The 13,641-nt window shown below is 38.6% G+C and overlaps 2 protein-coding genes across 6 annotated transcripts in view; one reads left to right on the forward strand and one right to left on the reverse strand.

Moving 5' to 3' along the window:
• aoc1 (amine oxidase copper containing 1) overlaps positions 1 to 13,641 on the reverse strand; it is a 51,637-nt gene that overhangs the window by 34,366 nt on the left and 3,630 nt on the right. For 2 of the 5 annotated variants that reach the window (XM_062021534.1, XM_062021535.1), the window contains exon 2: positions 9,050 to 9,108. The gene's annotated coding sequence lies outside the window, so the exon portion shown is untranslated. Of the gene's footprint in view, positions 1 to 9,049; positions 9,109 to 9,186; positions 9,295 to 9,385; positions 9,468 to 13,641 lie in introns of those variants that run through there. The other 3 variants (XM_062021536.1, XM_062021533.1, XM_062021537.1) reach the window with 3 other exon arrangements.
• Positions 1 to 13,641, forward strand: part of sspo (SCO-spondin) — a 343,053-nt gene that overhangs the window by 11,446 nt on the left and 317,966 nt on the right. Inside the window, exon 3 of the mRNA XM_062021522.1 lies at positions 10,176 to 10,385. Coding sequence (XP_061877506.1) covers positions 10,176 to 10,385 — 210 coding nt within the window. The remainder of the gene's footprint in view (positions 1 to 10,175; positions 10,386 to 13,641) is intronic.

Below are 13,641 nucleotides of genomic sequence, written 5' to 3' on the forward strand. Positions count from 1 at the left end.
ACGTTGATGTAACACGTGGCTTGGCATTGTCTTGCTGAAATAAGCAGGGGCGTCCATGGTAACGTTGCTTGGATGGCAACATATGTTGCTCCAAAACCTGTATGTACCTTTCAGCATTAATGGTGCCTTCACAGATGTGTAAGTTACCCATGTCTTGGGCACTAATACACCACCATACCATCACGGATGCTGGCTTTTCAACTTTGCGCCTATAAAAATCCGGATGGTTCTTTTCCTCTTTGGTCCGAAGGACACAACATCCACAGTTTCCAAAAACAATTTGAAATGTGGACTCGTCAGACCACAGAACACTTTTCCACTTTGTATCAGTCCATCTTAGATGAGCTCAGGCCCAGCGAAGCCGACGGCGTTTCTGGGTGTTGTTGATAAACGGTTTTCACCTTGCATAGGAGAGTTTTAACTTGGACTTACAGATGTAGCGACCAACTGTAGTTACTGACAGTGGGTTTCTGAACTGTTCCTGAGCCCATGTGGTGATATCCTTTACACACTGATGTCGCTTGTTGATGCAGTACAGCCTGAGGGATCGAAGGTCACGGGCTTAGCTGCTTACGTGCAGTGATTTCTCCAGATTCTCTGAACCCTTTGATGATATTACGGACCGTAGATGGTGAAATCCCTAAATTCCTTGCAATAGCTGGTTGAGAAAGGTTTTTCTTAAACTGTTCAACAATTTGCTCACGCATTTGTTGACAAAGTGGTGACCCTCGCCCCATCCTTGTTTGTGAATGACTGAGCATTTCATGGAATCTACTTTTATACCCAATCATGGCACCCACCTGTTCCCAATTTGCCTGTTCACCTGTGGGATGTTCCAAATAAGTGTTTGATGAGAATTCCTCAACTTTATCAGTATTTATTGCCACCTTTCCCAACTTCTTTGTCACGTGTTGCTGGCATCAAATTATAAAGTTAATGATTATTTGCAAAAAAAAAAAATGTTTATCAGTTTGAACATCAAATATGTTGTCTTTGTAGCATATTCAACTGAAAATGATTAGCAAATCATTGTATTCCGTTTATATTTACATCTAACACAATTTCCCAACTCATATGGAAACGGGGTTCGTATATAAAATTACTTTTTATATATTTTATATATAAAAAGTAATTTAATTACTAATGGAATTACTCTTTAATAAATGTAAATAATAACTAGGGAATCTAATTAATGCGTTACTTTAAAAAAAATACCTGTTTGAACATTGACAGACATTTGTGGTTAGAGTGTCCGCCCTGAAATCGGTATGTTGTGAGTTCAAACCCCGGCCGAGTCATACCAAAGACTATAAAAATGGGAACCATTACCTCCCTGCTTGGCACTCAGCATCAAGGGTTGGAATTGGGGGTTAAATCACCAATAATTATTCCCGGGCGTGGCCACTGCCGCTGCCCACTACTTCCCTCACCTCCCAGGGGGTGAACAAGGGGATGGGTCAAATGCAGAGGACACATTTCACCACACCTATTGTGTGTGTGACAATCATTGGTACTTTAACTTTAACTTAACATTTATCAGTCCCCCCATAATCTTGCAGGCCTTTTTTGAGATGTCTGAAGTTCTTCCCCAAAAATTGCAATTAATGAATTGTGATTTTAACTCTGTCATTATAACAGAGACATTTAATTAGGAAAAAGTAATTAATAAACATATAAAAAACAAAAAGATTGTGAAAAGCATCTGAAAAGCACACAAAAATGTGCAAAAGATGCTTTAGTCAGCCACAACAAAGTACACGTGTATTACTGCAAGGAAAATACAAAATATATTCACCTTCACATGAGGGAAAAAACTACTTTTACAGTGAAAAATTATTTATGTTGAAGATAATTAAACAATTTTAAAGGACTTTACTATATAAATTACACTGGACACCAGCTGTACCCTGACTATTTAAAGCAATGGTCTTCAACAGGGACTCCGTAAAACATTTAGTTTATTGGACTTTTTTCATATATATTATTTTTCCACAAGTTTAAATATTTCTAAATACACGATAACATTGAGACAACATGGCATTGACATCTTACTCACTGTACCTTGCAGTTTTAAAATAAAAACAAAAAACAATTAGATTAATTTGTTCATGTTAGCATTTAAGATAGCGACCAATTAGCCCACTAGTTGCCATCTAACGATTTAGGCTCTAGTTGCCAGTTAGCAATTTGCGGAGTAGTTCTCAGGTAGCGATTAGCGTGCCACTTGTCACCTAACGATTAGTACCCCAGTTGCCTGCTAGCAATTAGTGCTCTAGTTCCCAGCTAGTGGTTTGCATAGGGCTGGGCGATATGGACAAAAAAGTATATCTCGATATATTTTTACTTAAACTCGATATTCGATATATATCTCGATATATTTTCCGGTGAAAGTATACATATAAAGATATTCATTTTTGAGCGATATTCAGTGAAATTGAAGTGAATGACAATTGTACTGTAAACAGTCAGTGGCACTTTCATTAACCCAGTTAGTCAAGATGGGTATTAACAGCACAGAAAATAAACTGTTAAAGTAGCACAGAATTACATAACATAAATAAAATGGAAAAATATTATTTCTACATAAAATAAATAACATAGCTGTGCAAATAATACAAAATGCATCAAACTCAGATAAAAAATACATTTGCAGGCAGGCACTTTTTAATTCCCAGTCGACGATGTAATGGACTGTCACACACGTACGATTGTGGTCAGTGCCAAGTTAGTGACTTGACTTAATTGCGCGGGTATGATCTTCCTCACTTCAGCATACATTTTTGGCAGCAATTCTCGTGCGAAATATTTGCAACTTGAGAACAGTTTTGATTTGGGCTTACATGGTAAACAACTCAAATGAATGTTTTATCCAGACGCATACATTTGTCCAAATGTGGCCAAGAAGACGCATTGTGGGTTTCCTGGACGTCGTTTACATCGCTAAAAGAAAAATCTAAGGAAGAGAATCCCTCTGCCATTTTCCACTAGTTTTTTTAATATATAAATCGCCCACTTGAATAATCCAACTTCTCTTCTACGACTGTCTCGTAGTCATTTGGGATGTCTGTTGTGATTTCCCTTCCTGGTACGATGACCCGCCCTATCTTGCCTCTTATTGGCCTGTCCCTAATGTTTTGCCTTAATCTCAACCAATCGTGACTCATCATAGTAAACAACCAACCAATCATGGATGTTCTTATACGTCAACCAACCAATAATCATTGATGTTTCCCGTATAGTTTTTCCCCTGCCCGTGGAATTGCACTAGTCCGCTTCTCTCTTTGTCTTCTCCCTCTTTCTTCTTTTGTAGCATGTAGCTTAGCTAACCGCTACTAGGGTTTAAATATAGCTAAGCTATGGAAATCGCTACTTATTTAAAAGTAGCGAAGCTACTGCTAAGCTAATGGGAAATGTAGTTAAGCTACGTAGTGGATATTTGCTTGTGTGTTGTTGTTGTTGTTGTGGGTCAGTGCAGTGGGTGTGAGAGTGCAAGCACGTCTTGGAAGGAGGAAGGGGAGGGGTTTAGTATCCCATGGAGTGTTGAGAGGGAGTGGGAAGCGGGAAGAAAGAGGAACACAACAAATAAGCGGTGTTTGGTCATTTTAACGTGAAATAAATTATATCGATATTACAATATTTTCTTAATTCATATCTTGTTTAAAAATATAGTGATATATCTTACAAACTCGATATATCGCCCAGCCCTAGATTTGCACACTAGTTGTCAGCTAAGGATTAGCGGGCTAGTTGATGCTAGCGATTAGTCGTCTAGTTGCTAGCTAGCAATGTGAGTACAAGTTGCCAATTAATTATTAGCGGCTTTACTGCTATTATCTGAATATCTTAGTTTTGTACAATAACAAGGTACCTCAATGACTAGTTTAAAGGCCTACTGAAACCCACTACTACCGACCACGCAGTCTGATAGTTTATATATCAATGATGAAATCTTAACATTATAACACATGCCAATACGGCCGGGTTAACTTATAAAGTGACATTTTAAATTTGCCGCTAAACTTCCGGTTCGAAACGCCTCTGAGGATGACGTATGCGCGTGACGTAGACCGGGGAACACGGGTATGCCTTCCACATTGAAGCCAATACGAAAAAGCTCTGTTTTCATTTCATAATTCCACAGTATTCTGGACATCTGTGTTCGTGAATCTGTTGCAATCATGTTCATTGCATTATGGAGAAGGAAGCTGAGCAAGCAAAGAAGAAAGTTGTCGGTGCGAAATGGACGTATTTTTCGAACGTAGTCAGCAACAACAGTACACAGCCGGCGCTTCTTTGTTTACATTCCCGAAAGATGCAGTCAAGATGGAAGAACTCGGATAACAGAGACTCTAACCAGGAGGACTTTTGACTTCGATACACAGACGCCTGTAGAGAACTGGGACAACACAGACTCTTACCAGGATTACTTTGATTTGGATGACAAAGACGCAGACGTGCTACTGTGAGTATGCAGCTTTGGCTTCTAAACATTTGATCGCTTGACCGTATGTGCGCAACTTTTTTTTGCGTATGTACGTAACTTTTTTAAAATATATAAGCTTTATGAACCTTGGGTTAGGTGAACGGTCTTTTGGGCTGAGTGATTGTGTGTGTTGATCAGGTGTTTGAATTGTATTGGCGTGTTCTATGGAGCTAGGAGCTAGCATAGGAGCTAGGAGCTAGCATAACAAACATGCAGGTGTTTTTATGCAGGATTAATTTGTGGCATATTAAATATAAGCCTGGTTGTGTTGTGACTAATATGTCTTGTGTTTATTTACTGTTGTAGTCATTCCCAGCTGAATATCAGGTACCGTGAGTATGCAGCCTTGGCTGCTAAACATTTGATAGCTTGACCGTATGTGCGCGTCACGTACGTAACTTTTTAAAAATATATAAGCTTTATGAACCTTGGGTTAGGTTAACGGTCTTTTGGGCTGAGTGATTGTGTGTGTTGATCAGGTGTTTGAATTGTATTGGCGTGTTCTATGGAGCTAGGAGCTAGCAGAGGAGCTAGGAGCTAGCATAACAAACACGCAGGTGTTTTTATGCAGGATTAATTTGTGGCATATTAAATATAAGCCTGGTTGTGTTGTGGCTAATAGAGTATATATATGTCTTGTGTTTATTTACTGTTGTAGTCATTCCCAGCTGAATATCAGGTCACCCCCGGCTCTCACAGCATCTTCCCTATCTGAATAGCTTCAACTCCCCACTAGTCCTTCACTTGCACTTTACTCATCCACAAATCTTTCATCCTCGCTCAAATTAATGGGGAAATTGTCGCTTTCTCGGTCCGAATCTCTCTCACTTCATGCGGCCATCATTGTAAACAATAGGGAACTTTGCGTATATGTTCAACTGACTACGTAACGCTACTTCCGGTAGGGGCAAGCCTTTTTTTTATCAGATACCAAAAGTTGCAATCTTTATCGTCGTTGTTCTATACTAAATCCTTTCAGCAAAAATATGGCAATATCGCGAAATGATCAAGTATGACACATAGAATAGATCTGCTATCCCCGTTTAAATAAAAAAAATTCATTTCAGTAGGCCTTTAATATAAAACAATTTTTTTACAAGTTATATAAATAGGGCACTGTGATGAGATGGCGACTTGTCCAGGGTGTACCCCGCCTTCCGCCCGATTGCAGCTGAGATAGGCTCCAGCACCCCCCTCGACCCCAAAAGGGACAAGCAGTAGCAAATGGATGAATGGATAAATAGGGGAACCCAGCTCCATTAGTTTGGGTGTTCTTGGCCTGAACAACATTGAAGGTCCCTGCTCTTTACTACAGTATATCCAACAAGTAGAAAAGATGGTTGAAGGGTGTACTCACTTTTGTGAGATGCACAATATCGATGATTGGCCAAAATATGCGAGGAAATTATGAGATTGGACAAAGTTGCCAGGTTGAATTTGCGAGATTTGGCGCATTGTGACAATTGTCACGGGTAAGTAGACGGACGTCGTAGGGAGTCATTTTATTGACAATACAGTCAACGCTGCTTTTTGATCGGCCAAAATATGACAGGAAGTTGCAGGGATTTAACAAAGTTGCAAGGCTGTGTATAATTTTTGGGAAATGGATGCATTTGCGTGAATTTTGGAGGGTTTGATGAATATCTCATGAACAGACTAGGGTTGTACAGTATACCGGTATTAGTATAGTAACACAATACTAATGAATGATATTCGGTACTAAATTGCCTCTAAAAAGTACCGGTTTAGCATCACAAAATCTTTTTTCGCTTTTTTCAAGTTCATGTTATGTTTATAAACTCAGGAAATACGTCCCTAGACACATGAGGACTTTGAATATGACCAATGTATGATCCTGTAGCGCCTTGGTATCGGATTGATATCCAAATTTGTGGTATCATTCAAAACTAATGTAGAGTACCAAAGAACAGATGAATAAGTGATTATTACATTTTAACAGAAGTGTAGATAGAACATGTTAAAAGAGAAAGTAAGCAAATATTAACAGTAAATGAACAAGTAGATAAATAATTCATTTTCTACCACTTGTCCTAAATAAGTTTGACAAAATAATGGAATGGAAAATGACACAATATGTTACTGCATACGTCAGCAGCTAAATTAGGAGCCTTTGTTTGCTTACTTACTACTAAAAGACAAGTTGTCTTGTATGTTCACTATTTTATTTAAGGACAAACTTGCAATAATAAACATATGTTCAATGAACCGTAAGATTTTTTGTTTAAAATAAAGCCAATAATGCAATTTTTTGTGGTCCCCCTTATTTAGAAAAGTATAGAAAAGTACCGAAAAACATTTTGGTACTGGTACCAAAATATTGGTATCGGGACAACACTAGAACAGACTAATATTTCATGTATAACTGCTGGGTGCAGATGTAGCCGGGGCGTCTGCTCGTCCCGACTTCACGGCGGTGTGTTCTGTTGTGCGCGGTGATAGTGACGAGGTACACAGATGGGATTTTGGAACACAGGTTTATTCCTGCAGTGCGGTATGATCACAAGTGAAGACGTGTGTGAGCTCCATCACAGCCATGCAACCTCTCACTACAAAATTTCCACTGCATACGAAATGGCTTTGAAATGGCACCCGCACGGTGGCGGACTCTTTCCCTTTTTATTCAAGTCAATATGTCAGTTTTACCACACTTTCCAGCGCTAAATATACGCAGAGCTTCTATATTTGTCGGACACCACAACAAATCCGTTCAATTTAGCTAAAATCCGCTTGTGTTGGACAGGAAGTCATGCACAAACACAAAATAAATGATCTGGTTTAGTTTCAAAATAAAATACTACATTTTAAAAGTGGATCGTATTTTACTTTGAACGGTCCTAATGGGCGGCGGCGTACATGAAGTAGGGCTGGGCTATATAAATCGTAATATCGATATAATTTATTTCACGTTAAAATGACCAATCATCGCTTATCTGTTGTGTTCCTTGTTCTCCCCCGCTCCTCACTCCCTCTCATGGGCTACTAAACTCCTCCCCTTCCTCCTTCCAAGACGTGCTTGCACGTATAAGAAAATCCATGATTGGTTGGTTGTTTGTTTACTATGATGAGTTACAATTGGTTGAGATTAGGCCAATCAGAGGCAAGATAGTGCGGGTCATGGAACCAGGAAGGGAAATCACAACAGACATCCCAAATGACGACGAGAGAGTCGTAGAAGAGAAGAGGGAATTTTCAAGCGGGCGATTTATATATTAAAAAAACTAGTGGAAGATGGCTGAGGGATTCTCTTCCTTAGATTTTTCTTTTGGTGACGTAGACGACGTCCAGGAAACCCACAACGCGTCTACTTGGCAAATGTATGCGTCTGGATAAAACATTCATTTGAGTTGTTTACCATGTAAGCCCAAATCAAAACTGTTCTCGAGTTGCCAAGCCGGGCATATTTCGCACGAGAAATGATGCCAAAAATGTATGCTGAAGTGAGAAAGATCATAGATAGATCATTTAATTTATGTTATGTAATTCTGTGCTACTTAAACAGTTTATTTTCTGTGCTGTTAATACCCATCTTGACTAACTGGGTTAATGAAAGTGACACTGACTGTTTTCAGCACAGTTGTCATTCACTTCAATTTCACTGAATATCGCTCAAAAATTAATATCTTTATATGTATATTTTCACCGGAAAATATATTGAGATATATATCGAGTTTAAGTAAAAATATATCGAGATATACTTTTTCGTCGATATCGCACAGCCCTATTATCAAGGCAAAACTTTCATCGGTGCTGCCATTCAGCACCAGCATTTTTTTTTAATGGCAGGACCAAGTTTTTTTGCTTCTGCTCCTCTGGAAGGACAGAATAAAGTATTTGTGGTTCGCTTTTGTACAACTTCCCTCATCACGCGATTGTGCGTGGATTTGCAAGATCTCGTAAAAGTCTGCGCTATTTTTCTGCACGACGGACACAGAACGGCGGTGGGGATTGATGGCGGTGCTTTTCTGTGGCGGTTTCGTTCAGCAGCCGTTTCCACTGCCCAGGCTCATTTAGGTGGAAAGCAGACTGACTGGATATGTTGAAATTTAACAAATATAAAAATTAACAGCAAATGTGACTGACACTCTTCAAGTGGAATACGATACAAAACAAAATTTACTAAAATACAATATAATATTAAATAGAATAAAGAAATTCAATTAAAATAAATTAAATATTAAATAGGCAGCATGGTGGAAGAGGCGTTAGTGTGTCTGCCTCACAATACGAAGGTCCTGAGTTCAATCCCGGGCTCGGGATCTTTCTGTGTGGAGTATGCATGTTCTCCCCGTGACTGCGTGGGTTCCCTCCGGGTACTCCGGCTTCCTCCCACCTCCAAAAACATGCACCTGGGGATAGGTTGATTGGCAACACTAAATGGGCCCTAGTGTGTGAATGTGAGTGTGAATGTTGTCTGCTCCAGCGCCCCCCGCGACCCCGAAGGGAATAAGTGGTAGAAAATGGATGAATGGATAATATTAAATAACCAAAACGTCATTCATTTAATGAAATAAAACATCTTAGAGATTAAAACAACCAGACACATACCTGCAGTGTGGTATGATCACAAGTGAAGACGTGCGTGTGCTCCTTCCAGCCAAACAAGCCTGTCATGAAAACAATGCACTTTCAGTACACAGGACAGAATGATGGATTGGCGCGCGCGCACGTACGCGCACACTCACGAGGAAAGAGAAACGTGGAGGCTAGCTTGATAGTTGGCTTGCTTTTCCCTCACCCAAAACGCCCCCATGACTACACTACATAACATGAAACAGGACAACTAAACATTCTTATCATCACCACGTCAGCATTATTTGTATAAAACGGTCATTTTAACCCCGAAAAATAACTTTGCAACTTCCGTTGCTCCCACACACGTACCTCTCTGGCAGGTGGAAAGCGGACTGACTGACTGGCGGAGACGCAATATCCTTTGACCTTCAAATTAAGAGCTCAGTAACGTGACGAAAATAAATAAATTAACAAAATAAAACCACATCATCATCTCCAATAAATACGAAGGGAAATGAAATCAAGATGCAGGATTGGGAGTTTGGCGAAATAAATACATTTGAAAAACATTAAACATATTTTACTACTCATGTGTTACACTCATCCGTCCATGCATTTTCTCAGTGATTCTCAAATATTTTCTGTCACGCCCCCGCAAGGAACAAAATTAACATATTGCGTCCCCCCCCCCCCCTCCCCCACTCTCTACAAATAGTATCATTTGTCTACAAAATTTGTATAAGTTAAAGACAACTTAAAAATAAAGAAATATAGATCAACTTACAACAAAGAATACTGTTACTTTATTAACGCCGTGTTTTTTTCTGTAACAGAAAATATTTAAAGTGCATCAATTTGCCTGAAAAAATAAAATAAAAAATGAAATCCCTATTTAAATTGTAAACATTTTTTGACTGACTTGAACCATTTGATACTGAAAAATAAAATGTAATTTAATTTAAATAATATATTTTCACACACACACACACACACACACACACACACACACACACACACACACACACACACACACACACACGCACACACACACACACACACACACACACACACACACACACACACACACACACACACACACACAGAGTTCAAGAATGACTGTGTTACACAAATATGAATTTGATGACTTTTCTTGCTACAGACACTGGTGTGAACACACGGTGGAGCAGAAGGTAGAACGCGTGCTGAGCCCACGTCTGCAGGTGGAGGTGAGCTGCTCTGAGGTGTACCAGTACAACACCCAAGGCTGGAGACTGGACGTGGACTCTATGCGGGACAAACATGGCGGAGATGATGGCATCGCGCTCTACTACAAACGTCAGGGTCCCACAGCATCCTGCTTGCTGTATAAGTAAGTCGCCGTGTTTTTTAACCAGTGGTTATTTTTCCATTAGATATAGTGGAAATAATTCTTAAACACAAGTCTGTAGAGTACACTGGAAGACGTACAGCTAAACGCAGTACACTCGGTACCAGATGTTGCACTTAGAACACCAAAAATGGCGCGTGTCGCCATTTTTACTTGGCAGCTGAGGACAAACTACTAGCAGTGAAAAGTAGTGAAGTAGAACATATGCATTCGGAGTCAAGTGTTACAGCTGTATATATACTCTCCTCTTAACCACGCCCCTAACCACGCTCCCCGCCCCCAACCACGCCCCCCACTCCCGATATTGGAGGTCTCAAGGTTGGCAAGTATGCAAGTGTATGTCATGAAAGTTTTCACATTATTATTAGTTTTTGTATTTATTTCCTGTTCAGCGCTCTTACTTTTGTTTTCCACTCCTTGTTTGCCTTCCACCACCTATCTTGTCTGAGCGCTGGATGATTGGCAATCAGGACACACCTGCCCCTGGTTGCCAATCGAGATGCTTTTTATGGACTGGGCTGGATCATTGCTTTGTTTGCTGCATAGCTTTCCAATGCTTTCTGCAGTATTTCTTTTTTTTTGGTAACGACTACAGGTGCGACTAAAAACATTTGAATATAGTGCAAATGTGTGTTTATTCCAGCAATTAAATATACAAGGTGGAATTAATATATGACATAGGCTCATAACAGGGGCGTCACTAGCTTTTAAGGACAGGGGGGGGCTTAGCCCCCAGGAGATGCACAGGACGCGAGCGAACGTAGCGCACGAGCACAAAACTTCACAAACGGCTAACAAAGACTTAGAAATTATTCATTGTTATTATTATTATTTAAAAAAATGCACGGGACGAAATTAAATGCTCCCCGGGACGATGGCTTTTAACCATTTATTTTTATTTTTATTTTTATGTATTTAGTAATTTTACATTTTATATTAAATGTCTTGGTTTTTCCTCCCTCTGAAAATCCTATGAAATGTTTAACAAGCCATCCTATAATAATACAACAGCTTTTAAAGTAACAATAGAATAAAACAAAAATATTTAATGATGTTTTTTTCATTATTTTGATAATAGGCTAATGCATATTACATTATATAAATTCTACAAGAGTGATGTGGGCATTTTCCATATGAACAAGTCCAAGGACCGCAAGCAAGGTCGCAGAGAAAATGCGGACTGGATTTTGAGTGATGTGGGCATTTTCTATATGAACAAGTGGAATGGATTGGATACCGACAAACGAAAGGGGCTCTCTACCTTACGCTTTGAAGTGAGGGGAAACTGGGTGAATAATGACAGGTTATATGATTATTTATTTAAACTCATATTCGGGCCACTTTATAATGAATATGTCGGCATGTATTTGTAAAAAAATAAAATAATAAATATAACACCAAATTATTTAGGGGGGCTTAAGAATATTTTAGAAGGGGCTTGAGCCCCCCTAAAATAGGCCTAACAATGGCAATGGCTCATAAAATGCAACTCAAAATATTTCAAGCCTTTTTTTTTTTTGATATATATTTTTGATGATTATTGCTTATGGTTTATGAAAGTTGAAATTTTAGGTTTTCAAAAATTGTCTGCCATGATCATCAAAATTATAACAAATACAGGCTTGACATACTGTATCTCACTTAGCATGTAATGTATTTATATCACATATTAGTTTCACATTTGAAGCTGTATTGAATGGACTTTAGCACGATGTTCTATATGTTTTAGTTTCACCTGTACATTTTACCTGCACTTTGCCTGCTATCTCTGCATCCTTGGGTCCAGACCACAAACACCCATGCCCCATCATAACAATGTACACATTATAGCAACTAACTGTAAGTGTGCTGATGGAAGTACAGTAGAGCCTAATCATGGCTTGGTATTTGTTCTTCTGCATATTCCCAGATTATATGTATTTGATATATTTTTGTGATACATTTTTTTTATGGTAACCTCAGTAGAAAGTGATTTGCTGGCGCTATCAGCATGAAAAAAGTGCAGCATCTATGAATCCAGCATAGGGCGCTGTTTCTCCAGTTAATCCACTCAACATTTTTCAGCAGAAAGATGCTTTGAAAAGACATGATGTTATGTTTTTAAGTACAATACTGTAGATAAGACATGATGTTGTTTTTAAGTACAATACTGTAGATAAGACATTTCAATATCACTAACTTACATATTAAATGTATCATTCCAAACTTGTACAAACCCCGTTTCCATATGAGTTGGGAAATTGTGTTAGATGTAAATATAAACGGAATACAATTATTTGCAAATCATTTTCAACCCATATTCAGTTGAATATGCTACAAAGACAACATTTTTGATGTTCAAACTGATAAACTTTTTTTTTTTGTGCAAATAATCATTGACTTTAGAATTTGATGCCAGCAACACGTGACAAAGAAGTTGGGAAAGGTGGCAATAAATACTGATAACGTTGAGGAATGCTCATCAAACAGTTATTTGGAACATCCCACAGGTGAACAGGCAAATTGGGAACAGGTGGGTGCCATGATTGGGTATAAAAGTAGATTCCATGAAATGCTCAGTCATTCACAAACAAGGATGGGGCGAGGGTCACCACTTTGTCAACAAATGCGTGAGCAAATTGTTGAACAGTTTAAGAAAAACCTTTCTCAACCAGCTATTGCAAGGAATTTAGGGATTTCACCATCTACGGTCCGTAATATTATCAAAGAGTTCAGAGAATCTGGAGAAATCACTGCACGTAAGCAGCTAAGCCCGTGACCTTCGATCCCTCAGGCTGTACTGCATCAACAAGCGACATAAGTGTGTAAAGGATTTTTTTTTTTTTTTTTTTTTTTTTTTTTTTTGAGTTCGAGTTTATTTCGAACATGCAAGCATACAACATGATACATCACAATTTCCAGTTTCTTTTCAACATGTTCGAAAAGGAGTAGGAAGAAGCAGAGCTTATTTAATCCTACCCCTTTTCTTTACATAATAGTTGCAAAACTTTATGTTCACTTCCTGTTCACAATTTTTTCACAATAAACTCCATAAGTAATCACAATACAAATAAATAAATAATAGTAAGAATTTAATAATAATAATTGGTGAAGTAAGTCATATTTCATATGATGAGATAAGTAAGATTACTTTAAGAATGAATGAATGGATGGATGAAATAAATTGAGAATGTTTGTCATGGTTCTTCTTCTTTGTACTTTGTAAACACTTTAAGTTTGAAGAGTTTCTTGAAGTGTA

This window comes from Entelurus aequoreus, linkage group LG15 (assembly GCF_033978785.1).
Source record: "Entelurus aequoreus isolate RoL-2023_Sb linkage group LG15, RoL_Eaeq_v1.1, whole genome shotgun sequence".
Classification (NCBI taxonomy): Eukaryota; Metazoa; Chordata; class Actinopteri; order Syngnathiformes; family Syngnathidae; genus Entelurus; species Entelurus aequoreus.